Here is a 24,756-nt window from a genome sequence, read left to right as displayed (position 1 = left end):
TATACTGTGTTGATAGTGTTGTAGATTACGTGTCCAATGCCACCCTACATCCACCTGTGCAGATCCCACAGTTATCGTCAGAGCAGGAAGGACAGACTACCGTACATTTATTCAAAGAATAGTTGGTACTGGGTGTAACAGTTTTACTTACTAGGAAATACCGAAAGATTCCCTCTAGAGTTTTGTGTAAAAATGTATTTTACCTGCACAGCATATGTTTAAGAGTAAGACTAATGATTAATGATCATTTTTATTTCATGAAATGTTTTGCTGCTTTCGAAAGTAAAAATGCTACACATTCATAGTCATATATTGGGATATGTAGGCTACTGCTAACTCAGCAAAAATATCTACTCAAGAAAATTAGATCATCTTGTCACGAAGACAATTTTAATAGCCGTGGGTTAAATAAAAGCCTGCAGCAGAGAAGATAAAAATACCGATGTGTGATGAAAATCTCTTTGAAACATTTTACACTTTCACATTATTTAATATTGCCCCAGTCCCACATCAGGGCAGAGGGTGTAGCTAGATGGGAGGTGGTATAATAGTTTCATGCCAGGGTGTGGATTATTGTAACTCCACAGTAAAGACCTTTTTTCACTGCAGGGTCCGGCCTGGCCCAATAGGACCGTTCGACCCGGTCCCATTGGTCCAATAGCCCTGGTGGTTTTGCATTGAGATGGATACGTCACGTAAATCGAATTCTTGCTAAAGCTACCGAGGCGAACAACCAGCGACCGCAGAACAATTTCCCTCTTGGTTCTCTCGTCCCGCTCTTTCTGAATGCGCTCATGAGCGAGGAAGCAAAGGGAAACATTTACCTCAGCTTTACATTTAACGAAAAAAAAAAAAAAAAAAAAAATCTCATCTGAATGTCGTCTCTGAGCTGGACTATAACCTGTGGCTGGTGGGATTTCCCCGCTGGAGCGACGCGATGCGGAAATCCCCTCGTTCACAGCCTTGCCGACTTCTAATCGGTTCAGTTAGAGACATGTTATTTACATTTACCATTAAAATCTTTGGCTGAAGAGGCGATTGTAATCCCAGTGTAGGGTAAGAATAGATTATGATGGGAATTTATTGATGCAGCATATTGAAATGACAGACATCGGGAAAGTCTAGAGCTCCTCTGACCCAGAAATTTGGTCTTTGTTCCGCCTCCGCAGCCAATGAACCAATCAACTGCTAACTCCAAACCAACCCGGTCTGGCAGCTCTCGGGGTTCCAGGGAGCCGGATGGTACCGGGCTGGAAGTGCTAATGCAAAAACGATCCGGCCCGGGTCAGCCCGGGTCTGGCTGTGCAGTGCAAAAGGGGCTTAAGGCTTGATAACAGATACATTTTCTCAGATAGTAACAGTTTGCGCTGGTATGTTGCCAAAATTAAATAAAACTACTGAAAAAAACGTTATTGTGTTTTTCCCCACAAATTTCCGTCTGATTCCAAGTGTAACTCCTCGCAGGGGCGCCGTATGGTGAGGACAATTCCAAGGGCCCCTGACCGACAGGGGGCCCTCCACAATTTTCTTTCATAGAAATAAAAAATAAATTGGGGCCCTGTCAATTACAAAATTAATTATATTGTGTTTTCTAAAATTGTTTTTAGCAGTAAAACTCAAATGTTGCCACTCCCAGACCAAAAAGCATACATCCATATTTGCTAGTTCAAGAACAATCATGCACCTGTGTTTTTCTCACAGTGTTATCAAAGCACACCTGTTGCATATGTTAAGAAGAAGCTAGGAGATATGACTTACAGTGACTTAAAGCATGTTGAAATGTATTTGTAACCATGTTTGAGAAAACACATTTTTGTAATCCTTCTTAAACAAAACAAAGAGTTATAGTGTTGCTTGCCAAATACATCAATGTATTTCACAAGCATTATCAAATACACTGGCATTTGGTAGCGGTTTTAGCATAAACACTAAAATCTCTTATCCTTGCAAAAATATTTTTACCCCCATTTGACCACCAAAAGGGGGCTGGGGGTTAGTGGGTTTGCTATACCGGTCCTGGGGTGAAGGGAAGTCCAGAACCTGGCCCTCACACTATCTAATTGTGGACAAGAATATTGTTTTCAAACTAGGCCTGCTGCTGAAGAAAAATATAAGCCTTATATTTAAGTTAAGTAAAACCTTTTTGACTATACTTGTCATTGCAGTGGTGGGGAATAGCCCCACACTACCATCCCAAACACAAAATAGTTTGGGATCTGTCCCTCTACTCTTGAGTCAGGCAGCCTCCAAAGAAACAACTCCTCCAGAATATCATTGCATTAATCTGAAAAGTATCTGGAAAAGTAACTGCTCATGAGAGATCCTTGATCGAAACTTGCTGCCAGCAGCTTCTGGACATTTCAGGTTTTTAAGGAGCTTTTCCAGAGCCGGGGAACATAGAAACAAGATGTTACATCCTCTCACTTAGTTCTGTTCCTGGAAACAACGAGTAAACAAGTATCTCATTAAGGATCAGCTTCATTTGCCAAGTTCATGCACACAACCAAGGAATTTGACTTTGATTCTACTTTGCTCTCAGTCAAGACATTTTAAATGTAATCATACAAAAAGAGTCTCGTATAAAGCATATATAGAGAGTATTTTTATAAAAGCAAGGTTAAATTTGTGCAAATTCATGTGCACATGCATGTTCTCACAAAACCTGATGTATGGTTGGATTTTTTCCAGCTTGAGCCAGTTGTCTGACGTTAGCCTATCCCATTGATATCACAGTTCTGTTGAGAAATAGTTGTGACGTGGTGGGAACGCATGACTTTTTGAAGTATGCTCAAAAATGAGTAAGCAAAGTAAACAAGTTGTTTTACCTTGCAGGTCAGCAAAGCATATCAGAGGAGCTGTCTTATTGGTCGATCCTAGATATGGTGGATGCTGTGCTGGTTCTGGCTCTGGCAGGGTAGCTGGTGTACTTGAAGCTGAGAGTTATAATAATGAACAAACTAATGATCTGAAAACACCAACAGATTCAAGTGAAACTACTGTAGGAGTACCATGAAGCTCCATTCTTGATGTGGATGGGTGTTGTTTTATTTTTCTACTATGATCAAAAGCTTCACAATTTTGTAGAAAATCCAGTAGTTCTAATAAACTGATGTTTTTGTGTGAAAACACCTTGTTTGACCTGATAATGTTGAAAATATGTGACCCTCATTTATTTATTTATTTATTTATTCTGTCTGATCAAATAACTTTTTCCCTGGTTGATGAACAGCAGTCTTCAGTTTCAGGCTATCTGGTGATGGAGCCAGAGAACGATATTACATACAAGGTGCTCTCTCTGAGTCAAAATAAAAGCCTCTGTTATGAGAAAACTAATTGTTTAAGGTTGAGTTATGGTGAAATTATGATTTAAAAGTAGATTTTAGTACTGCATGTCTTTCTCATGTCTATATCGTCATTGGTGAATTAAAAAAAACAAAAGTAGCCTGATGCAAACATGAATAGACATAATTTTAGACTGATTATTTTCAGTAATTAATTTTGGAATAAAAGGGTCAGATTAAACAAGCATTCCATACGTTTTATGTAAATGTACAAATTAATAGAAGCAGTATACAGTAACCTGAATGACTGTGAAGCATCGCTGCACTAAGCCTTGTCCCAGTATATCTGAAAACTATCTGGAGAGCTTACTGAACTAACGAGCTTTAGAAAAATTAACACACCCTTGGCTGAACACTGGAGAAAAACTGAAAGATTTTCTTTCTTTTATTTTTGTTCTTAAATGATCAGCGTATGAATTTTTTAACTTCTCTTTGCCTTTCAGGAGAAAAGGCTTGCTTTTCATTCTGTTAATGCTAAAACTGGACTATAAACTCAAAAATACTGCTTTTTAAGGTCTCATTGTGGTTTTATGAGCTTCAAACATTTTGTTCTGTAACCCACAACTAGAAGATCCTGAGTCTGCATGTTGTTGTCTGAAAATTGTGAATCAGGGAAGAAGTAGCTCTGCTGGATGATGGAACTGCAGGGGAAAGTTGATTTGCATAAAGAGAACTGGGAGCCCTAAGATGGATGGTTTGAATTTTGAACTGAGGTTCTGTAAAGAGAAAATATACCCATGGACAAAATACCTCCTCTGTTAATGACCAAAAAAGTCCACAATGGTCCCTGAAATAAGTTTAAATTCACTAAAATACTTTTATGAAAATATATTACAATTTTCTTTTGCAATTTTTTTTTCTTGATTGTAAAAATTAATATCAATATATGAATGTTTTCACTGCAATAAAACTACAAAATAAGATTAATTTAAAAGCTTTTAAGATCACAGATAAAACCTGAAATAAACATGGAACGTTTTATTTTTTTAATATGACATCTGGAGTCTCAGGGGTTAAGGACATCCACCGGCATCTGCATCAGAAATGTAGATGGTTTTGAACTTTTCAAGCAGTCTTATGTGCTTCTCCAGTTCAGTCAGTTGCTCCTCCATGTGGATCTTGCGGGCTTTCTGCGATGGGGTGTATAGGATGAAAGGAAGGCCCTGATATTCATGATGCACTTCATACCATTTCTTCTTCAAGCCCTAACAAGAAAATGCAAACATGGGAACTTGACATCAGACATTATTCTATCTTTACATTTCTTTGACTTTCTCTGTCCAATTGTATTTACTTCACCAGAGGTTTTAGATGTTAGATGTCTGTTGTTAAAGAAAACAAATGCAGCATACCTCCAGGGCAGCTTTTCGCTCGTCCTCTGACACTTGTCGTGTGGCCTGCTTCTCCTTTTCAAGTCTCTCCAGGTCATCCCTAGCCTGCTGTTCAGCTGCACGGCGCTGCTGCAAGTACATGGGTACCTGACCAAAATCCTGCAGGAACGAAAAAGAAACTTCACGTCCACCTATAATTTGCTCAAATGTTCAACTGAGCTCCTACATGGAAAATGTAGCAGTTAACAGGAATATAAGCTTGGTTCAGCATCGTTGGACTTAGGGAGATTCTGAATATTATTCCATTTTCAATTCATAAAGTAGATAACATCCAGGTGCTGTTGGTCAGTCACTGAAAGGTTAGAAAGGTTAAAAATAGCACTCATGGCCCAGGACTTGTCAGCATTAGCCACACTTTCCACAGAGTGAAGTGACAGGATGAAGAATAATACCTTTTTCATGACATATTTGGGGGTAAGTCCAGCGCTTTGGAGAAGCTGTTTGTGTGTCTGTGCAAAGTCTACATGAGAGGGCTTAGGCTTCACATCAGCTGTCTGTATGACATCCCTCTTGATTGGACTCAGTGGGTAGTTGGCCCGTACGTGGAGTGGTGGCCTTACTGCAGTGATAGTACTGGTTTTCTGGATGCCTTCAGTCCCTGTCCCTAAAGAAAAGCAAATATCAGGTGGGTTATATTGACAGTACAAAAGCAAATCCTCATGCAGTTGTTTGAGGAACTTACTCTCAGGAGCTTTGGGGCGCTTTGCGTTTTTCTTGAGGTAGTTCGATGGAGAAGGCAATTCAAGTTTTGCTGGTCCCATCGTCTTCCAAGCCTGTTTGTTTGGCTTCTGATCAAGCAGAATAGTTGCCAGGCGCTTGGGTACATACCTATCACAACATAGAATATCTTCAATAACACTTGAGGAGAAAAACAACAACAAAAAGGAATAAAACAGAATTCTGGTTTTAAATGACAAAAAAAAAAATCCCACTTCTGTATTCTAAATTTAGAGGTCAACTGTATGGTTACCACCTTTCATAAATGAAAATAAGAGACGCCCACCACGGCGTCTTGGAGGCAATGACCACTATGGTTCAGGTCGCTAATTCTCATGGGATGGTTGCTGCTTAAAGTGAAGTCACTCACAGTGAATAAAGCATTCTGAAATTTTAAATAAGTAAAAGTAGCAATACTTCATACTCATGTTACTCAATTAAAAGTAAAAATTATGGCATAGGAAAACTACTCCTAAAAGTTTTTTTTTGTTTGTTTCTTTGTTTGTTTGTCTTTCAAAAAGTTACTCAAGTAAATATAACTACTTTCTAATCACCTCTGGTCACACATATAGCTTAAAAAAAAGTTAAATAAATGTAACATCTGCTGCCTGTATTATGATTTGAAAGAAAGTCAGATCATCCAACGGTCAAGTCACACTAATAGAAAAAAATATATATGATCAATGAAAACTATATTCCTCAAAAAGGTCTGCATTTCTAAATGAATTACACAAAAGGTTCTACCAAAGCCTGGTTGTTGTAAGTTAGTCCCTGTTTACATGACAATGATCCAACAAAAATGGAATTTTTGTTTCGTTTCTGTTAACACATTTACATGAAGACATTCTAATTACAGTCTTTGTTTACACAGTAACGGTACACATCGAAAACGTGTAATGCTCTCGCCACGCCACGAAAAACACGCACTATGTGCCTCTGATTAGGGTGCGGTTGGAAAAAGTGGGATAACTTTGCTGAAACACGTTGTTTGACCTTTCACGGTGTCCGTAGTTCTCTAGATAAGAGCGCTTAACAAGCGAGTGCTTGTTGTGAGCGCTGAACAAGCACACGCGTATTTTGCTACCTGGGCGGTGCGGAGCGGTGAAGAGACGCTGAGGGAACCGTATCTGATGGGAAAACACGAATTGTAATAACACCAGCATTGTCAGTAGTTTCTTCTTCTGCGGATTGTAGGAAGCAACTATGTTTTGCGTCATACTATGCATGAGCTAGGGATTCCCTGACAGAAAAGATCCATTTACTCTGTTTACAAGACAACGGACACCGGTACGTTCCAGAAACGTTGCACTCTGGAACCCGTTTTCAATCTGTGCCGTTGTCAGAGAAAACATTCGGTGGTTTCATGTAAATGTACAGTACAAACGCAACAAAACTCTTCCATTTTCTCCAGAAATTGCTGTCGTGTAAACGGGGCCTAGTGTCTGCAACATTTCTGCAACGTTTCTCCTGATCGGGGTTGTCTGTCATCAGGCAGCCCACCGTGCTGCCTGATGACAACCGACAATTTGGCTTGATTCAATATTTCCAGTGTTTTATTGTGTTCATTATTGATGCATTCAGTGTTTATGTGTGACAGATGTCTATCGGATATTTAGTACGGAACAAATTGCGTCTCGTATCGGTTTTTAATCGGTTCGGTACTCCATTGTAAAACCTGGGTTAAATTCTTCTTCGTTTTATTTTTTAAGTGACTTGTACAACTCACCTTGGTGGTTTTTGTCCGGGGTCCTTTGAGATCCAGTCTTGAACGCTTCCTTTTGCGTTGATCGCTTCAGACATCGCAAAATTGTGAACACACTTCAAAAAACGTTAAAGCACCTACCTGGCTTGTTGCTAGGTAACTTTCTAACAAGTCTTTAAAATTCTAGTATATTATTATTCAAACATCTCAAATTCTGTCCAAAACAAAATGTGACTTATTTTATATTAATATGTAAAATTCTATTATAATTCAAACACCTAAAATTCTGTATAAAGCTAAATAGGATTTATTTCAGTTTATTTCAAACACTGTTTGTAAAAATAGACAAATTTATTTGTATTTAAAATTATGGAGATTTGTAATCATTTAAATGGATCTGCTGGACAGATTAGAAATTAGGCAGCTGTGAATGCGGGAAGGGCCATATTTTCTGGCTTGAAGTTGTCTGACGTTAGTATATCCCACTGATAAGGCATTATACTGAAAAGTGCTGTGAAATGGTGTGAATATATGACTTCTGGATATATTCTCTAAAATGTCTAAACAAAGTAACTTCTGTTCTCCAGTCTCAGTTTAGGGATTCACATCTTAAAAAACACACACATAAAAATAGCTAAATAAAGATCATTTTATGAAATAGATGTGTTTGGTTTTCTACATTATTCTTAAAAAAAAGTATATATATATATATATATATATATATATATATATATATATATATATATATATATATATATATATATATATATATGAAAATAAATTTTACTCATGAGTTCAATTTCTGAATTTTTTTATTTAATATCAAGTTTCATCTGAGTCTGAGAATTAAGTTGTAGACTTATATTTGTTTTCTTTATTGGACATTGAGTTTTCTACAAAAATATAGGCTAGAAGAAGAAAGACCTATAATAAACAATGAGTTTGGTAATGACTGGTTAAAGTGGCTCAACGTCTCCTTTTTGTTGCCGTCTTGGATGCAAGTGATTGTTCTTTTCTCTTTTTTGCCCCTGAAGTCTTGGATTCTGATGGCTTGGTCCTATTTTCTGATCCTGTTGGTTGAAATGAACAAAGACTGAATTTTACAGTTAATTAAATATAAAAATGACAAAAAGTGATATGCACTCAAACGTTTTAGTCCTCAACAAACCATAAACTTTAATATCTTCAATGTGCTTTTCAGTGCATGCCCATAAAGTAAAAGGAAGATAACATAATTTTTACTAATATAAATGTGAGTTTTGTGTATTGTGTGTATGTACTCATTAACAATGCCCCCAAATAAAATCCAGTACAACCAATTGATTTCAGTGTAGAGCCAGTGTGTATATTTTAAGCATCAATTAGATTAACTTGAGGGCTCCTGCTTACTCTTGAGGAGCTGCAGATGCTCATTGTTCAGGTGGGGGAATGCATGGACAAGAAATTTGTTAATGTAACCCATAAACCTGGCCTTTGTGGAAAAATGGCAATGTTGTTCAGTTGTTGAAAGCATGCCAAAAAATCCCTCTTCCACAACTAGTGTGGGAGATACAGCAAGTTAAACTGAACTTTTTTTTTTTTTTACCAGACCTGCTGAAGATTATGTGGGGTAGGAAACTAACACCCTGAAAGCAATATGCCTAAGGTGGAAAGTAATGGTGGCAGACAAACATTCTGTGAGGATGTTTTTATTCATCAGAGGAAGGGGAGCAAGTCAGAATGACAGTAAGATACTGAGGTAAATGGAGGATAATCCTGGGCAAAAAAAATAAAATTCTAAAAGACTACAAACTGGGTTCACCTTTCACCAGGGGAACCCTAACCATATAGCCAGGGCTGCAATGGAAAATTTGAAATTATTTGAATTTTCTTCCACCCCTGGAATTTTCTTCCAGGGGTGAAAATTCAAATAAATTCAAATTTGAGTTGAGCAGAGTTATCCAGATTCATTAAATAAGATTAACTGATCAAATTATATAGAGTAAATTTTCTAAGTTTCTGTTGTCAATAAAATAAATGATACCTTTCTTTGGACCTTTTCCTTTAGGGGATGTTTTTCTTGTTTGGGGTAAAGCCTTCTTCTTTGGTTTTGCTGCTGTTTGGACAGTCTCCAGCTCCACCTCCACAGGATAATGATCACTGATGTTTCCAGCCTTGGAGAGTAAAAACATGAAATTATAAATCTTAGCACCTATTCTGTGCTCTAAAATGTCTGAAAGTGTCAACCATTTTTCTGAGATGCAGCATTGCTAAACAATAATAATGATAATAACAAAGCATACTTCTTCATCTGTCAGCCCAAACTCCACTTGAAAGTTGAAAGACTTTGCAGAGTCAGGAACAATGGCATCCAGCATTTCTTTCCCATACACCACAATCCTATTTGAAGAAGATAGTATCACAATGCATTTTATTGGTGCAGTTTTCAACATACATGCAAAGACATTTTACATGTTTACATTTACATATACTATTATTAGATAGTACTTTAAGCAACAGTAGACATGTTTTGCAGTTCATAATTTGTTAGAGGGAATAAAATTCAACCATGCAGATTCAGTCAGGTGAAGAAGAAAGTACACTATTTTTAAGATCTAAGTTTAACGCAATGAGGCAAGGTGCAATCCTAGAGGTCACCAGGGTCCGATACTAAATAACAATGAGGGGATCTATAACAAAAATGACATGATAAAAAAATGTATAAAAATCAAGGTAATTCATGGCAGGTAATTAACTACAGTAACCTACCTGCAAACTTCAACAAGCTTAGACAAATTTGGAAACAAGGATATTAAAACATCCTTCTCAAGCAAGGTGATTATTTCAATTTATTGAATTTAATTCATTTAATTCAATTTAGGAATTAAATATCAAGAATTTATTTTTATTCAAAGTGTGCTAAAAATGTGCGCACTGTGTATTGATGACAAACTGATGTTGTGATGTAAACTCGTTATCTAATTCCAAGACAAAGTCATTTTTATTTTGTCCTGACTCATTAAACCTCAAGTTAAAAGTAACAATCTGCTGTTTTATTAATGTTGTAGAAACAAAGATGTTTGTCCTTGACACCTAACATGTATCTCACCTGTCGTAGGTGTGGTCATTATGATTACTAGTCGTGGTGTCAACATCGTCATCTATCAACCAGTAGAAGGGATCAGAAGAGATGCGGATTGATTCCTTTTTCTTCTTGGAAAGATATCGACCATCTGCGTTGAAGTCCCCCAATATCATGATATTCTGCCAAGGACAAAAAAATAAAAGTCAAAACCACAAATTACTGTACACAAGTACTTAGAGTAGTGATGATTGTTAGTGTTTGTAAGCAAAAATGCAGTTTTACTTTTTATCCTGCTCCCCCAAGATTTCCTTCATTGGCAGCCTTCTCAATTACTTTAGTGTTAAAAGACATTAAAAAAGAGCCCACTGACCTCTTACTGTTTGTAATAACAGAAAAGATCCACAATAAATGAAAGAAATCATGGTGTTACACATTATCCAACATCTCACTCACATTTTTAACAAGACAGTGACACCTGGTGTTTGAAGAGTTTCTCCTCTAACTTACAGTGAAGAGATGGCTGAAATGATTAACTTCTGGCTGAATTTTAGCAAAGCTATTAATGAAAACTCTAATATTACCTTCCAATTTTCAAGTTGCATATCTTTATATAAAATGTAGCAACTTACATTAGTTTCCCACTTCTGTCTGACAGCTTCGACCACATCGTAAAGCTCATCAAGTTCCTTTACTGAGTCTTCTGGCTTGGTGTGGACCGGAATCAGGACCAGGTCTTCTACAACTGAAAGTGGACGTAAAAGCAAATAACATAGGCCCAGATCCACAGTGCACCTAAATAGATGGGAGCTCAAATAAATCTTTAGGTTTAAAATAAATTAGAGGCCTCAGTTCAGTGTTTTCACATATTTCATGTCAAAATTTCTCCTGGTTCACATGATCTCAGTCCTTGTAAGCCCCAAATAAAACACAACATTTGACCATACATTCATAGCAGATATATTTATAACAGTTATACATAAAGTATTTACTCTGCAAAAACTGCTACACATACCAGGTTGGACGGACAGATGGATGGATGATAATTGTATGCAGTAATATAGGAATCAAAGTATGTGCATAAAAGTAGCTTTCATTCTCTTCATACATACTTATACACATTTGGAAAATATTTAGTCAAATTTCATATGTTTCCAAACTGTGTAGAAACCCTGTCATTTCACTGTGAAAAAAACCCTGAAATATGGTAATATTTAGTAATGATAAACTGCTCTCTCTGGTGCAGCACAGCACCATATATATTCATTACTGTATGACTTTTATGAAGTGCTCATTACAAGAACATTTTTCATGAAACACCATCAGATTTGAATGAAGCAAATGTTGCAGGCTTATAAAGATAAACCACAGTGGTTTGACTGCAGTGAAACCATGACCTTGTGTTGTTGCTGATGATTTAAAAGAATTTAGCTGAGAATATGTTGTAATATTTTATAACCTAACCTCTAAGTAAAACTATAATATTGTATTTTTTAGTGTAGTGAGAGTAAGGGTTTCATCATGACCTTTACAACATATCTATCATAGAATGAGTTAAATTAAACTATTATAAAGACTTGAAAGGTAGGATATGAAGACTGGCAAAAAGAGCAGTCATCATATCCTGGCAAATTGTCTGATGAACTGTTTCATTATTTATATGTTAACTTGTGCGCTGTGATCTGACGTTTCATTAATGCGGAACAGCACACACCTGTGGAGGGACAGTTGAAGCGCAGGATGAAGGGCTCTCTTGCGAAGGCATCTACATCTCCAACCTGATTATCTTCATACTGATACTGAGCTGTAAGCTTGACCTCATCTTCTCTGAAACACAAACAATAATAAGAATGAAAAAGTTTGTTACTGTTTTGTGAACACAATTTTAAAGCTTTTTGAGTACATGAGAAGTCAAATTTTTGGAGGGATTTGTAGATTTTTATCGCTCAGAGTGCAACAGAAACTTCATGAAATTGTACTAATTGTTTATAGCATAGATTTAACAGGGCATCAGAAACATCTCTCAAACATTTTGGTCAAGATTTGTCAGATGTACGTCTAAGATGAGGATCCCAGAATCCATAACATTCTCAAGGTATTTTATTAGCTTGAGGCCTGCTGACTGTGGAAGCCATTGGAGTTTAATGTTGGTGGTATTTTCAAAAAATCAGTTTGAGATGACCTAACCTAAGTGGCATCATGCATTATCCTTCTAGAATAACCCACCAGAAGATTGAAAACTGTAGTCATGAAGGGATGGACATGGTCAGCAAGGTTGGAGGATAACACTCAGATAACTGTATAATATGGGGCCCAGAGTTTGCCAGGAAGCAATACCCCACGCTACTGCACCACCAGCAGCAGCTTTAAACATTGATACATGGTAGAATAGATCAATGTTTTCATGTTTTTTACTCCTAATTGTGACCCTTCAATCTTAATGTGCAGCTAAACAAGGAGATGCTTTTTTAAACCTGCTATTGTCCAGTTTTGGTGAATCTGTGAGAATTATTGTCTCAGCTTCCTGTAGCTTGTTGGAGTGATAAATGTTGTAGCCCATTTGCTTGAAGGTTTGATGATTATCTGACCTACTGTTGGTTTTTTATTACTCAAATCTTTGGGAGAAAAAACATTTTTAAGCCATAAATAAGAGGAGATTTACTTTCAGCTGTTACTTTCTGTCCTATTTCTAACAATACATAAGCAAAATTGCCTCCTCTATAAAGGGACAGTGTTGTTTGCTTTTGATGTAAGTTAGATTTTGAGTTTCTAAATCCTCACCACATGAAGTTGCTTATGTCATTCATTGTTCAATATAACAAAGCATAACACATTAGTTTAACAGAGACTTGAACGTTTAATTTTTAATTCTACATTATTAGCAGTAAATCTCTCCCCACCTGTAGAAACAAACAAACTGTTCCTTGTAGGTGTTTCTGCCCAGACTGGAGCTGCAGATCATTTTATACGGATGATCTCTGTTGGATCAAATGCAACACAAGAAGACATTATAATGACACATAATGCTTTTATGAGTGTCAAGGGTTTTATCCATTGTCTACACTAAGATATTTCGTACTTTACACTTACGCAGTACAATTGAGTTTTTTAAGCAACGTCTCCATGGCTTTGCCGCTTTTATCTACCACCTCGAGTATCACAATTACACTGTACTGAGAGATTATCTGGGAGAAACACAAACCAGGTAAACAATATATGTCTACATTGCATCATATATTTCATTATTAAATGCTGTAAAGATGAAAATAGTTCTATTACCTTAGTAAGGTGCTGGGAAACCATTTTGTCTGTGACTTTCTGATGTCCCAAGTTCTTCACATTAAAGGCTGCGACTTTCATTTTGGCCTGTTTAGAAACAAAAAAAGATCATTTAAATGAATAAACAAATGAAAAAAAAAGAAAAGTCACAAATGCAGGAGGAATTTGGTGAAACAAGAACATAACCACAGAGAAGCTATGTGGTTAGGCTCAACTGTGTTGTATAAAGCAACTGTCTGTTTCACACGGTCAAAATACCCCAACTAACAGGACACTGTGAACAGAAAACAACAAAAAAATCCTTATAGTATTGTTTCAAAAACTCCAACACAAAAAATGATTTTTTGATGCAGAAATAGTAATTTACTGGAAAGTATGTCAATGTACTGAATAGTATTTGCACTAAATACTAGGAAGGAGCACTTTTTTCATGAAATTCAGTATGAGTGCATCATGGAGATGATTAGTTTGTAGTTTGGTTTGGGTCAGGCCAATTTGCTGACCAACCAAAATAGTAGTTAGATGTTTGGGAATGTGCACAAGGCTTAAGTCCTATTGTAATATGAATTCAACATCTCCATAAAGCATGTCAGCAGAGGGAAGCAGGAAGTGCTATGAGATATCCTGACTGCGCACACTTCACCTTGGACCTCCGATCAGATAGATGGATGTTGCTTCTCTTTGTATAGTCTTTTAAAAACAGGACAGTTGTCAAAACACTGGCAGGCCTTAAAATTTCTCAAAAGAACAGTATCTGAAAATCTGTAAACAGGAACAAAAGAACCCAGTGAAAATTGGGTTCATTATTCTTAAATTCGTCAACTACTGCTTGCACTCTTGTAAGCGCTGAAGCCTTTTTATCTATGAGTGAATTGTGGGTTGGTTAGAGGTGACTTTATTTTGAAAATCTGCACTTGGCAAAAAAAAAAAAAAAGTAGTCAAGTCCCGAAGCGCTTTCATCTTTGAACGAAGCGCTTTCGTTTTTGAAAGCGCTTCAAAAACGAAGTGGTGAACACTTAAACTAAAATAAATTTTTAAAAGACAAATTTAGAGTAGGTCCTCTACATTTTGACAAAGCATATTTCATCAAGTCAAAGAAATGGGTCATGCGCTGGAAATGCTGCCAACTGCAGCTCACTGATAACTCTTATGGAGTGTTTATTAAAATGGAAGATAAGAAATGTAGTTAAACCGCCAGACATGTTTTGCATGAATGTTTGTTCATGCAGCATTTGGATGTTTCTTTCTTCAATGTGTGGGAGTAAAAGGATGACAATAATTGATTGAAGTAATGAATGGAAGCACAACTCCACAGTCTCAACACTGTCAAAAGCAATGAAACAAAAGGATGTTTTATTTTATAGATTCTAAAAAGAAACTAACATCACCAAATGACTGACTAATTACTGACTAATAAAGGAAGGAAAAGATTGTGAACTCAGTAGAAGAAAGTTCTTACCGTTGGAGATAAATCAGACGACTTTGGAAGTGTTGCAGTGTTATGTCTGCACACAGACGCTTCACTCTGCAGTAATACAGGAAGTGTCTCTGTTGCCCACAACCTCAAAGCATATGAACCTTTGTACGCCCAGCATCATATATCTTATCAGATGAATAACAAGCGTCCTGCTTCTGTGCAAGCATTTAGAACCATGGCACTTTTCTGCATCACAGATCAGAGGGACCAAAGTTCAACATAGAAAGAAATATTCAGCTTGATTAAATTAACTCCCACAAACTCCCACATTTGGAGTTTGTGTAACTTTCCAGGAAGAGCAAAGTTCTTTTCAATGACAATATTCTCCAATCTTCCTCACGGGGATTTTCCCATGAGGCTCTGAGGAAAGGTTCCTCATTAGAGGTTCTTTATCTGAAGTTGCAGTTTCCTCTGAAAATATGGTTTCATTCATTTAGTGGTGCTTTGAAAGAGGAATGAGAGAGCAGATAAAAAAAGAGGAAGTGAAGCAGCTGCAGATCCATCAGGACGTGAGAGACAACAAATACTTCCTCTTTTTCCCCTTTGTGTAATTTTTGTGACCTGAGATCTATCAGTTAGAGCACAGTCCACCTGCTGTTAGTTTGTAAACAGAGTTAAAAATTCATTAATGGCAATTCATTACCAGCTTTGTTGCTTTCTTCTTCTTTAACATTTTCAGACATTTTGACTTCTTAACATGGAATGTTATTGCAGAAGTTTCATATTCAGATAAATAAAATCCCTTTAAAAAAAGAAAGTAAAAGAATAAATATCCTACAAGTACCTTCTTCCAAGCACTTCTATACCAAAAGACACTTAAACTTTTAAGAGACAAGTATTTTCAACATGAAACTGCACAGCTAAAAGGTTGACCACATCCATTTAGCTGATTTCCAGGGATGGCCCTTTATCAGTCAGACTTCCTGTCAGTGACCAAGAAGAATGACAGGAAGAAATACTGCAGCAAAGAAGCCGAAATTCAACCACTTCTAGCCTAGTGGACAAACTCAGAATGCTTTGCAGTATTCATTTTCTGCTAAAAATCAATTTAACTAAGAATTTAGTTGCCTAAATTAAAAGATGACTGAATAAATGCAGAAAAATGATTTTCATTTCAGCTGACAAAAACATCTAGTTTTTCACATTTTATTTTTAGATTAATAATAAACATAATGAATGCAAAGACATAAGATTTTTAACACTAACAGTTATTTAATTACATCAAATGTGAAAAACAATCTCATCATTTATTGTCTGAAATCATAAAAGTAAAACAACCAAACTTTTTGTATTGTTTGAGGCTAATCATACAAACCAAACTGTTTAGAATTATGTTGCATTCAATGGTGACAAAGTGCAACATTCAGTTAACTTATATCTGAAACTGATTGAAGCAGCTTTTAGTCTAAGAGATTAAGCCTAAATTTGGCAGTCTGAGAACACAGGGATCTGTTCACAGCCTGAGATAAGAAGCTGAATTATCAGAAAACTAATGCAAAAAAAAATTTACATGCATGAATATTTCTTTTCAACTCAGATCTTATTTGGGGGAATCAGTCAACAGTGACTGTGGATTAACACAGGCTTTTAAGAAAGTTGATGTCACCTGTGGGTTGATGATTTATTGGCGATGAAAGTAGAATGTTTAAAAAAAGAGCTAATTGAATAGGAAAAGCAGAATATTTTTGCAACTAAAGTTTCATTTGGACCAGCTTTCAGGAGGAAGCGGTGTGAGTTGGTGAAACTAAAATACTGAGATTGGAGTGAATGCTACAAAAACAAATTCTAAACCATGGTTGAATTTTTTAACATAAAAAAACATTTATTCTTCAATCTTTCTCATGTTGAAACATTTTCCTTGTCTTAGCAGACATCCAAGAGTCAAAAACAGATCCGATTGAACTCAGCCACTCTGGACAGCAGTTTGCTGTCAGTCCAAATGTCCAGCATGTTTGTTAATCAATTTCTTAAAGCTGTACTCTTTGCTGTAAGGTTGTCATTGCTCATTCTGCTGAGTGTCTGTAATGGTGGAAACGGCGCCCTGGCCTTTGCTGACATCGCTAATACACGCCCATTGACCGTCCATGGACTCCTTCCACAGTGTCACCTACAGGCACAAGAAGGTACACAAATCTTTACCTTCAGCTTTTAGATCTCAACCACATTTATATTTGTACTTATCAAGACTCTTAAGAACGCGATGGTATATTTTACCTTGTTGTCTCCACCAGAAACTGCCAGTATATTTCCGGTAATGGACCAGCTGACGTGCCAAACCACATCGTTGAACTTGTGGAGAAGTTTGACCGTCCAGGTGTTGCCAGCAGGGTCGTCACACGTCCAAATAAACACACGCCCATCCTGGAAGTGACATAAAAAACAGATGTTTATATTTACAGGATGAAACCCCTTCAATAATTATTTTTAACTTACTCAAAATGTAGCTACAGCAATGAAACTCATTCAATAGGTCACACTCTATTAGCAGTTATACTTAATTTAGCCTGGCCATAAAAAGAAAAATCTTAATAAAATAACTTTTTTCTTTTTAAAACCACGAACCACCTATAAAACATTATAGTTTTATGGCTCCACCTAGTGGTAAAAGTAAATAATTGAGTGCAAAGCAAAGTACTACACTCTCTTTAGTGTTTTATAAGGGATAAAAGAAACAATAACTATGTTTTAGAAAATGAGTCTAGTAAACCCACAGGGATTTACACCTTAAAACTTTACCTGGGAGCAGCTAGCAATGGTGCTGGTGGGAAGACCGATGGAAGGAGCCCAGCCAACGTCTCTCACCCAATCACTGTGCGCCTCCAGCTTCTGGTCCTCCTTCCACTGACCGTCCTCCTCTCTGCATAGAGGAAGCAACACTTAAAGCATAACATATTGGGTTTTTAAGCGGATGCAAAAATAAATACTTGACTAACAGGTAATTGTTCACATAAGAATTTCCAGGTATTAGTTATTTATCTTAAAAAGATGTTGAAAGTCTACTAGCAGGACATACATTTGTAAAATATTAAAGGAAGTTTAATTATGTAACAAAAAATGCTTAAAATTAACCAAATATGAAATTTCTGCATTCTTTGTCTTGCAGAAAGAACTAGCATGTAAAAAAAATCATAAATACGCAAAAACAAATTACTTAAACGCTTAGCATGAATCTTAAAAAAGGCTTATAATCACTATTAAACTATCTACTTAAATAAGAATTAAACAAAAAGCATAATCACTACAGATATGTTGGACAACAGAGACTCACTTCCAAAGTTTAACCAGGTTGTCACAGCCTCCAGAGACGAAACGTTTGACATAGTTTGGTTTCTGTCCAGATGGTTGATCGATCAGACTGCCTGGGACTACAGCAGGAGCCCAACTGACTGCATTACAGCCAATCTGCAGCAAAAATACACCTTAGATTTACACTAAACGCACTCCTCAAAATGAACAGCAAATAAAAATAAACAAAACAATGACAGGAATCATAGACTACTTCTACCACTTGACTCACAGTGTGTGCATTGCTAATCTTCTTGACGTCCCACTGCTGATCTCCAGTAAATGTGAGTAGAGAAATCGCCCCGTCTGAGCTTCCACAGGCCAGAATTAAACCAAATTCATATGGACCCCAGCAAACAGAGTTCACTGTGGACACAGAGGGATAGCGAAAAGAACAAGATCAACGTCTTCACAGAATGTTGAAAATTCTCTCGGAACCAATTCATCATTAGATGACTGAAGTCTGTCATGAAATATGGACACAGGTTGCTCTAAAGGGATAGGAAATACTCCTAAATGCAAACTGTACAATCCCTATAAATGAGATGTTTTAGTTTCTAAGCCACGTGACCAATAAAATAAGCGATGAATGCTTAAAAAAAGTGGGAAAATGCTGAAATTCATTTAACAGCAACATATAAGGACCACTGGGAAAAAATAAACAGTTTATTTACAATACAAAATGGAAAATGTGTATTATTTTATAATAAAAAGGAAGATGGATTTAACACGCGCTAAAACTTTTACAGTTTTACATAGTGCTACTGATTATATTAAACATGCACTTGATATATGCCTGCACTTCAATTTATGAACTACCTTGCTGTTGAGTTTGTTATTCATTAAGGGAAACAAATGGTCAGTAGTTCAAATATTAACAAAAACATTGCAGCCAGACAAGGATTGGTTTTCTTCTCCACAGAATCAGCAGCTAAGCAGGAGGAGGAAAATAGATTCAAGGCTATCTACCAACCTGACGATTCATGTCCAGTGTACTCGTACATCTTGTCCCAGGTTCCATTCTCCTCCTTCCAGATGATGACTTTTCGGTCGTAAGAACAAGAAGCCAGAATGTTGCCAAACATCGGGTGAGCCCACGCTACTTGCCACACGGGGCCTTCGTGTCTAAAAAGAACAATTATTGGAATTCAACATAAGAAATGGCTTCAATTCCACTTAAGTACAATGAATACAATAAATGAATATAACCTTTAAAATGACAAAAAACAACATGGCATAAAAGAAAAGAATAATTGTGACCAGAGGAACAATGGAAAAATATTGCTTGTTATTTACTTTTGGATCTTGACAGTATGTAAAAGTTTTTCTTGTTGTTGATTTAGTCCTCCTGGTTCTGTTTCTTACCCCCTGAGATCTGCCACCAGAATCTGTCCTCCATTCCTGACATCAAAGATCTTGACGGTGCGGTCAGAGGAGCAGGTGGCAAGCCGAGTCCCATAGTAATCCATCTGGGCATCGTGCTGAAACAAACACAACCAGGAATGCTCCACTGTTTCATGATTGGTTACCAGTGACACAAGCTGAAAAACTCAAAACATGAAACTGAAGAAATGAATACCAGTTTTTACCAGAACCAAATTTCAGATTCTGGGATTTTCAAAGACAATTCTGTATCTTAAACTACATTCTGTATCTTTCGAGGCTAATCATACAAACCAAAACATAAATTAGTCTGTTTTAAAACAGACTCCCTTGCACACCACTTTGCAAGACAATTTTATTTGCTTAGCACATTTCAGCAGTGGGGTAATTCAAAGCACTAAAAGATAATTAGAAAATAAAAGAAAAACAAAGAAAAGAACAAGCAAGCAAAACATTATGTTACTATAATCATTTAGTTGGTAGATAGTTATTAAATAATTATTTTAATTTTACTTTTGTACTAATACACTACTTTTTAAATTGAATTAAATTAAATATGACATGGGTCTTTGCATACTTGTACAGAGGCATACAAAGGCTGTAAAAATATGAGGTTCCAAAACTACAAGGACGTTCTGATGACTCCCCATGATTTGAAGTTCTTTTTAAAATGAGATGCCTGACAAAGTGCCAGAGCTACCCATTACTCTTGATGAACGTTATTTTGACAGTCAAGCTGACTTCCAAATGTAGCTGATGCACATTTTCTTAAGTATTAAAATTAAACTACATCTACAAAAAATGCTGCGAATACTGCAATTATAACAATCACTGTGTTTTTGCTGCTACGTGTCTATTTCAAATAAAAAGTAATAAAAAGACTATATTTTTCGTATACAAATTAATTGCAGTTTCATGTTTCTCAAATAAACATGTCTGTAAAATACAATAATAACCCTAATATACAGTAATGTGCTTCTGATAAACGTTTACAGTAAACAAATGTTCATAATTACTGTTAGATGCTTTCTTGATTACAAAGTGCATCTCCCACGTATTTTATAAGTGATAAAAACAGATAAATGTTATAAATGGGCAATATACATTTCTGTAAATAAAATGTATATTGCCAAAAACATATAAAACAACGTTTCAATAAAGATAATTCGTAACACTAGCCCCTTATGTTAGCTTCGAGCAACAACAACATATTACGGGAATGAAAAAAAAAGAAATACTCACTATCATGTCCTCATGCGAGGTGTCCACTGTGTTAATAACAGAAACCTTTAAATCACAGAAAGATCATAATTAAGCACAAATCACAGAGATTTGCCTCCTCTCTTTAGCCACTGTGCTAACGAATTGCTAACTATGCGAGGACGTCAGTACTTATTCATGATAAGTATCATTGTTGTCCTGAAGCAGTTTGACCAGCAGCTAAGTTTATAAGTACTCAAACTCACCATGACTGTTATTTAGTCCTCCTAAAAATATTTACTCAAGTATATGTCAAATTAATTCTCCAGGTTCACCAAACAGTCCGACGTGGCAACAAGTATAAAACCGCTTCCACCGAGTCCCGCCTTCCTCCCTACCGGGTGGAACAACGAATGACGGAGAACGGTTCCACCTAACAAGACAGAGCTTCAGGCAATTTTCTTAAAAGTGTGTCAGAACAGTGTGTGTGTGTGTGCGTGTGTGTGTGTGTGTGTGTGCGCGTGTGTGTGTGTGCGTGTGTGTTTGGAGCTACTTAGGGGTTTTGCTCAGTTTGCTTGATTATAATTTGTAAATGGGGCGGGGCTGGTTGACCTTTGGAGACATTTATTAATATCTTTAAAATGATTCACAAACACTGGAGATAGGCACCAACACCCCTCCCAAGCCCAGAGGGATAGGACTGTAAGAAAATGAATGGATGGATGGATGATTCAGAAGAAAATTTCTGCTGCACAAAAGTTTGACACCAATTTTGTTCTCTCAAGTCTCAGAAGCAGGTTGGAACAAAAGTGTCTTCAGTAGATTATCCAGAGTCTCTGGTTATTTATGCTTACTAACAAGCTCTGAGTTTTAATGATGAACTGTGTTTAATTCATGGTTTCTGAAGACTTCCCTGTTTATTGAAAATGGCATTTTACACTAGGTGCTTGCAGGACTTGCCCAAGGTGACAATTAATGATGCACCTCGATCCGAAGCCCCAACAAGTAAACTGGAGAAAGGTTTTAAGATGTACGCCTCGTTATGCATTCACAGATACGAAGGTATGTTTTACTTTCTTTAAACTTTGTGACTAACATTAACTTTAGCTTATGCTAGTAGAGAATATTCTCAGACATTTTTCTTATAACAATGTGCTATTTAAGTATCTAAATATTTTAATCCATTCAATGTTTTTACCTTATTGTGTATTTATTTTCAAGCATATTATGTGTGTTTGTTGTCGTTAATGTCAAACAGAGACCAAGTAACGGGGGAGATTACGGTTCGGGCATTTTGCTTCCAAAGCATGAGGAAGCACATCAAGCCCCATATCTTAAAAGTGGGGCAGCACTGGTGTCGGAGTTCAAGTTCAGCTCACTGTCTAGGTTCAAAGTTTTTGCTTCTAGAAAAATATGGCCGTGTTCCTCAAGGTCTCCGTGTTATTTTGTTTTATTACTTTTGCATGCTTCTTGTGAAGAACTCAAATAGTATGGTGTTTACAGTGTGTACAGGCAGATCAGTTGCTCGGCTGTCTGGCTCTGGTCTGCTCACTCGTTCCCATGAGCTCTTTCTGGCTGAATACAGAAGTGATTCCATGGAAATAACACAGGGACAGCTTCTTTATTTACCATCCGTCTCCCCCCGGTAGTTTTAGGCTAAAGAAGCTAAGGCTGCAAAATTTGCTGTGCAGCGTTAGCTTTAACTTGTAGCGACGAATATTTACAAGCCACCACTTTGACAAAAGTAGTCAAAGTCTTTTGGATTTTGACTACTTTTTTTTTTTTGCCAAGTGTAGATTTTCAAAATAACAGTTGTCTTTTTAATTCAGGATCGTTTGGAAATCCATGAAAGCATAAAAAGCCCATTATATTTGGAAGACAGCAATGTTCATGGTATTGCTTTATTTGCTTCTGAAATACTACTTTGTCTTTTCTAGCTGTCATGGTAACTCAAGCGGAAGAAAGAGAGCCGCATTTCGCTCATGCGGATATGAGGTCAGCGCGGTATGTGCAGAGAGCCCATAAGCTGCCTGTTAGGAAAAGGTATCCTTCCTCTGCTGAGAGAGAAATAAAACTTTATTACTTAGAGTCTTGTATCTGTGGAGTCAGACGCTCCAGCTTTACAGCAGAACAGAAATATCTGAGTGTTTTTAGCTACAGCAGATGATGAAAAGGACCCAAATGTCTCTACCTTGGCTGGAAACGTCTGAGAAACCGAGTTTAACTTTTCATTCTCCAGACCTTAAAACTGAAGGTTATTTTCTCTTTTATTTAGTGGGACACTGAGGGGGAATAGAAATACAACAGCTTGACCTTTGCCCGGTTTGCTTCAGATATCCCAAATAAATAAACAAAACAACAGAAAAAAATATATAAATCAATTAAACAAATTATGAAGTCTCTGGGGGGAAAAAAAGTCTTTCAAAAATTGCTAGTTGAGACCAAATCACCAGATGGAATACTTTTGTCATTATGTTTAAAGAGAAAATAGAAACGATCATGCAAATGGAAATTGAGCTTGTTTTAATTCATCATGTGATTAACTGATATATTGCTTATTGTGATTGGCTTGTCTCTGGCATTACATCTTTTCATTTACGTAATTATCAGTGTTTTATTTCCTGTTAGGACCAGAAGAAGATGAATCTTCCCTCCGGTCCTCCACTGAGCAGCTTCCTTCTTCTTGGCTGGGTTTTTATTTTCCATCTCCACAACAAAGAGTCTGCTGAAAATAATTCATCTCTAAACTGTGTTTTCGTTTCTCCTTTTTATTTGTCTGAGCAGTGGGAGACTTTCATCATGTGTTCCACAGCAGCTTGATGCAATTAGACTCCGGTACCATCAGTAATGAGGCACATGGGTCGGCGTCATGTCCCTATGACTTACTCATCTGAGGCACCGTTGATGGGGGAGGTTTGAGATCAAACAGCCTAAAAACGACCTCACCTATTCACAGTTTGAGTTGCTTAATCACACTGAGCCGGTGGAGGCTGGAGGAGAGAATTCACAAAGAGAAATTAACTCTGCTGTCCTCATGTGAAGCTGCTTTCAGTCCGAACTGAACCGCTAAGCTAAATCTGAATCCATCTTATAATTCCCTTGATCCATCCTGGTTCCCTTCATTATGGTTCCATTGATCCATCCTAGTTCCCATCAGCTCCTGGGAGTTACATGACCATTTCTGATTTCTTTACAGGGATGTTCTCACAATCTGTCTGTCTGCTAAAATAAAAATAAATAAAACTGAAAAATCCTAGAAAATTATCTCTTAATATGGAGGTTGGACATGATGATTTCTTTGAGATAAGACAGAAAAAAGAACAATGTTAAACATCGGGTACAACGCCATCACTGATATTATCTCAAATGTTATCTCCAATGTTTAACGTCGTCCAGGATCTTTAACATTGTCCCCAATTTTTTATTTTATCTCCAATTAACATTGTCCTTAATGTTTAAGGATGTTGCTGATGCTCATCATGTCTTAGATGTTTAATGTTATCTCCAAAGTTCAACGTAGTAGGAAACTTTTCTGGAGATAACGCTTGATTTCAGGGACAGTGTTAAACATCCGAGATACGATAAACATTGGCAATAATGTTAAACATCAAGGATACCGGTAAGCATTAGAGATAAAAAAAACAACTTAAATATCCTGGATAATATTAAATGCTAAACATCGGACGACCGTTCTGACAAGATGCTGTCCTGGGCAGTTGCCCATGTCGCACACACACCAGAAACAGCCACTGAGTAGAACTACAGATACTAGTATGAAAAAATACTCTAGTAAAAGTATAGGTTTTCCTCAAGTAAAAGTAAAAAAAATGAAGTTTTGAAATGTATAAAAAGTAATATTTACCTCCAAGAATACAAAATGACTTTTGATAAGTCTAAAATACTTGTCATACAAAATACAT

General features: G+C 36.7%; 3 protein-coding genes across 4 annotated transcripts; all 3 read right to left on the bottom strand.

Moving 5' to 3' along the window:
* Window positions 1-4,312: 4,312 nt before the first annotated feature.
* Window positions 4,313-7,777, bottom strand: LOC102226986 (enkurin-like). 2 transcript variants are annotated; one of them, XM_005797117.3, is made up of 5 exons: window positions 7,176-7,777; window positions 5,415-5,560; window positions 5,125-5,336; window positions 4,694-4,831; window positions 4,313-4,546 (listed from the first exon to the last, which is right to left on the bottom strand). In XM_005797117.3, the coding sequence occupies exons 1-5, from the start codon at window positions 7,247-7,249 to the stop codon at window positions 4,355-4,357; spliced, it is 762 nt and encodes a 253-aa protein (XP_005797174.1). In that variant the 5' UTR covers window positions 7,250-7,777; the 3' UTR covers window positions 4,313-4,354. The 2 variants fall into 2 exon arrangements, with proteins under 2 accessions (XP_005797174.1, XP_023180460.1); XM_023324692.1 differs by having other exon boundaries at window positions 6,534-7,234.
* Window positions 7,778-8,005: 228 nt separating this feature from the next.
* On the bottom strand, window positions 8,006-15,192 carry LOC102226729 (deoxyribonuclease-1-like). Its single transcript, XM_023324454.1, has 10 exons — window positions 14,951-15,192; window positions 13,492-13,578; window positions 13,303-13,397; window positions 13,113-13,190; window positions 11,927-12,039; window positions 10,845-10,957; window positions 10,240-10,394; window positions 9,434-9,530; window positions 9,175-9,304; window positions 8,006-8,221 (listed from the first exon to the last, which is right to left on the bottom strand). Exons 2-10 carry the CDS (start codon window positions 13,570-13,572, stop codon window positions 8,118-8,120), a joined length of 966 nt encoding a protein of 321 aa, XP_023180222.1. The 5' UTR covers window positions 13,573-13,578; window positions 14,951-15,192; the 3' UTR covers window positions 8,006-8,117.
* A 1,572-nt stretch (window positions 15,193-16,764) lies between these two features.
* On the bottom strand, window positions 16,765-21,255 carry sec13 (SEC13 homolog, nuclear pore and COPII coat complex component). The gene is made up of 9 exons (XM_005797116.2): window positions 21,103-21,255; window positions 20,879-20,923; window positions 19,619-19,734; window positions 19,227-19,378; window positions 18,486-18,619; window positions 18,237-18,370; window positions 17,705-17,825; window positions 17,183-17,329; window positions 16,765-17,075 (listed from the first exon to the last, which is right to left on the bottom strand). The coding sequence occupies exons 1-9, from the start codon at window positions 21,103-21,105 to the stop codon at window positions 16,965-16,967; spliced, it is 963 nt and encodes a 320-aa protein (XP_005797173.1). The 5' UTR covers window positions 21,106-21,255; the 3' UTR covers window positions 16,765-16,964.
* Window positions 21,256-24,756: the final 3,501 nt, after the last annotated feature.

This window comes from Xiphophorus maculatus, chromosome 20 (assembly GCF_002775205.1).
Source record: "Xiphophorus maculatus strain JP 163 A chromosome 20, X_maculatus-5.0-male, whole genome shotgun sequence".
In the NCBI taxonomy this organism is placed as follows: Eukaryota; Metazoa; Chordata; class Actinopteri; order Cyprinodontiformes; family Poeciliidae; genus Xiphophorus; species Xiphophorus maculatus.
This window is presented reverse-complemented; position numbering and strand designations above follow the sequence as displayed.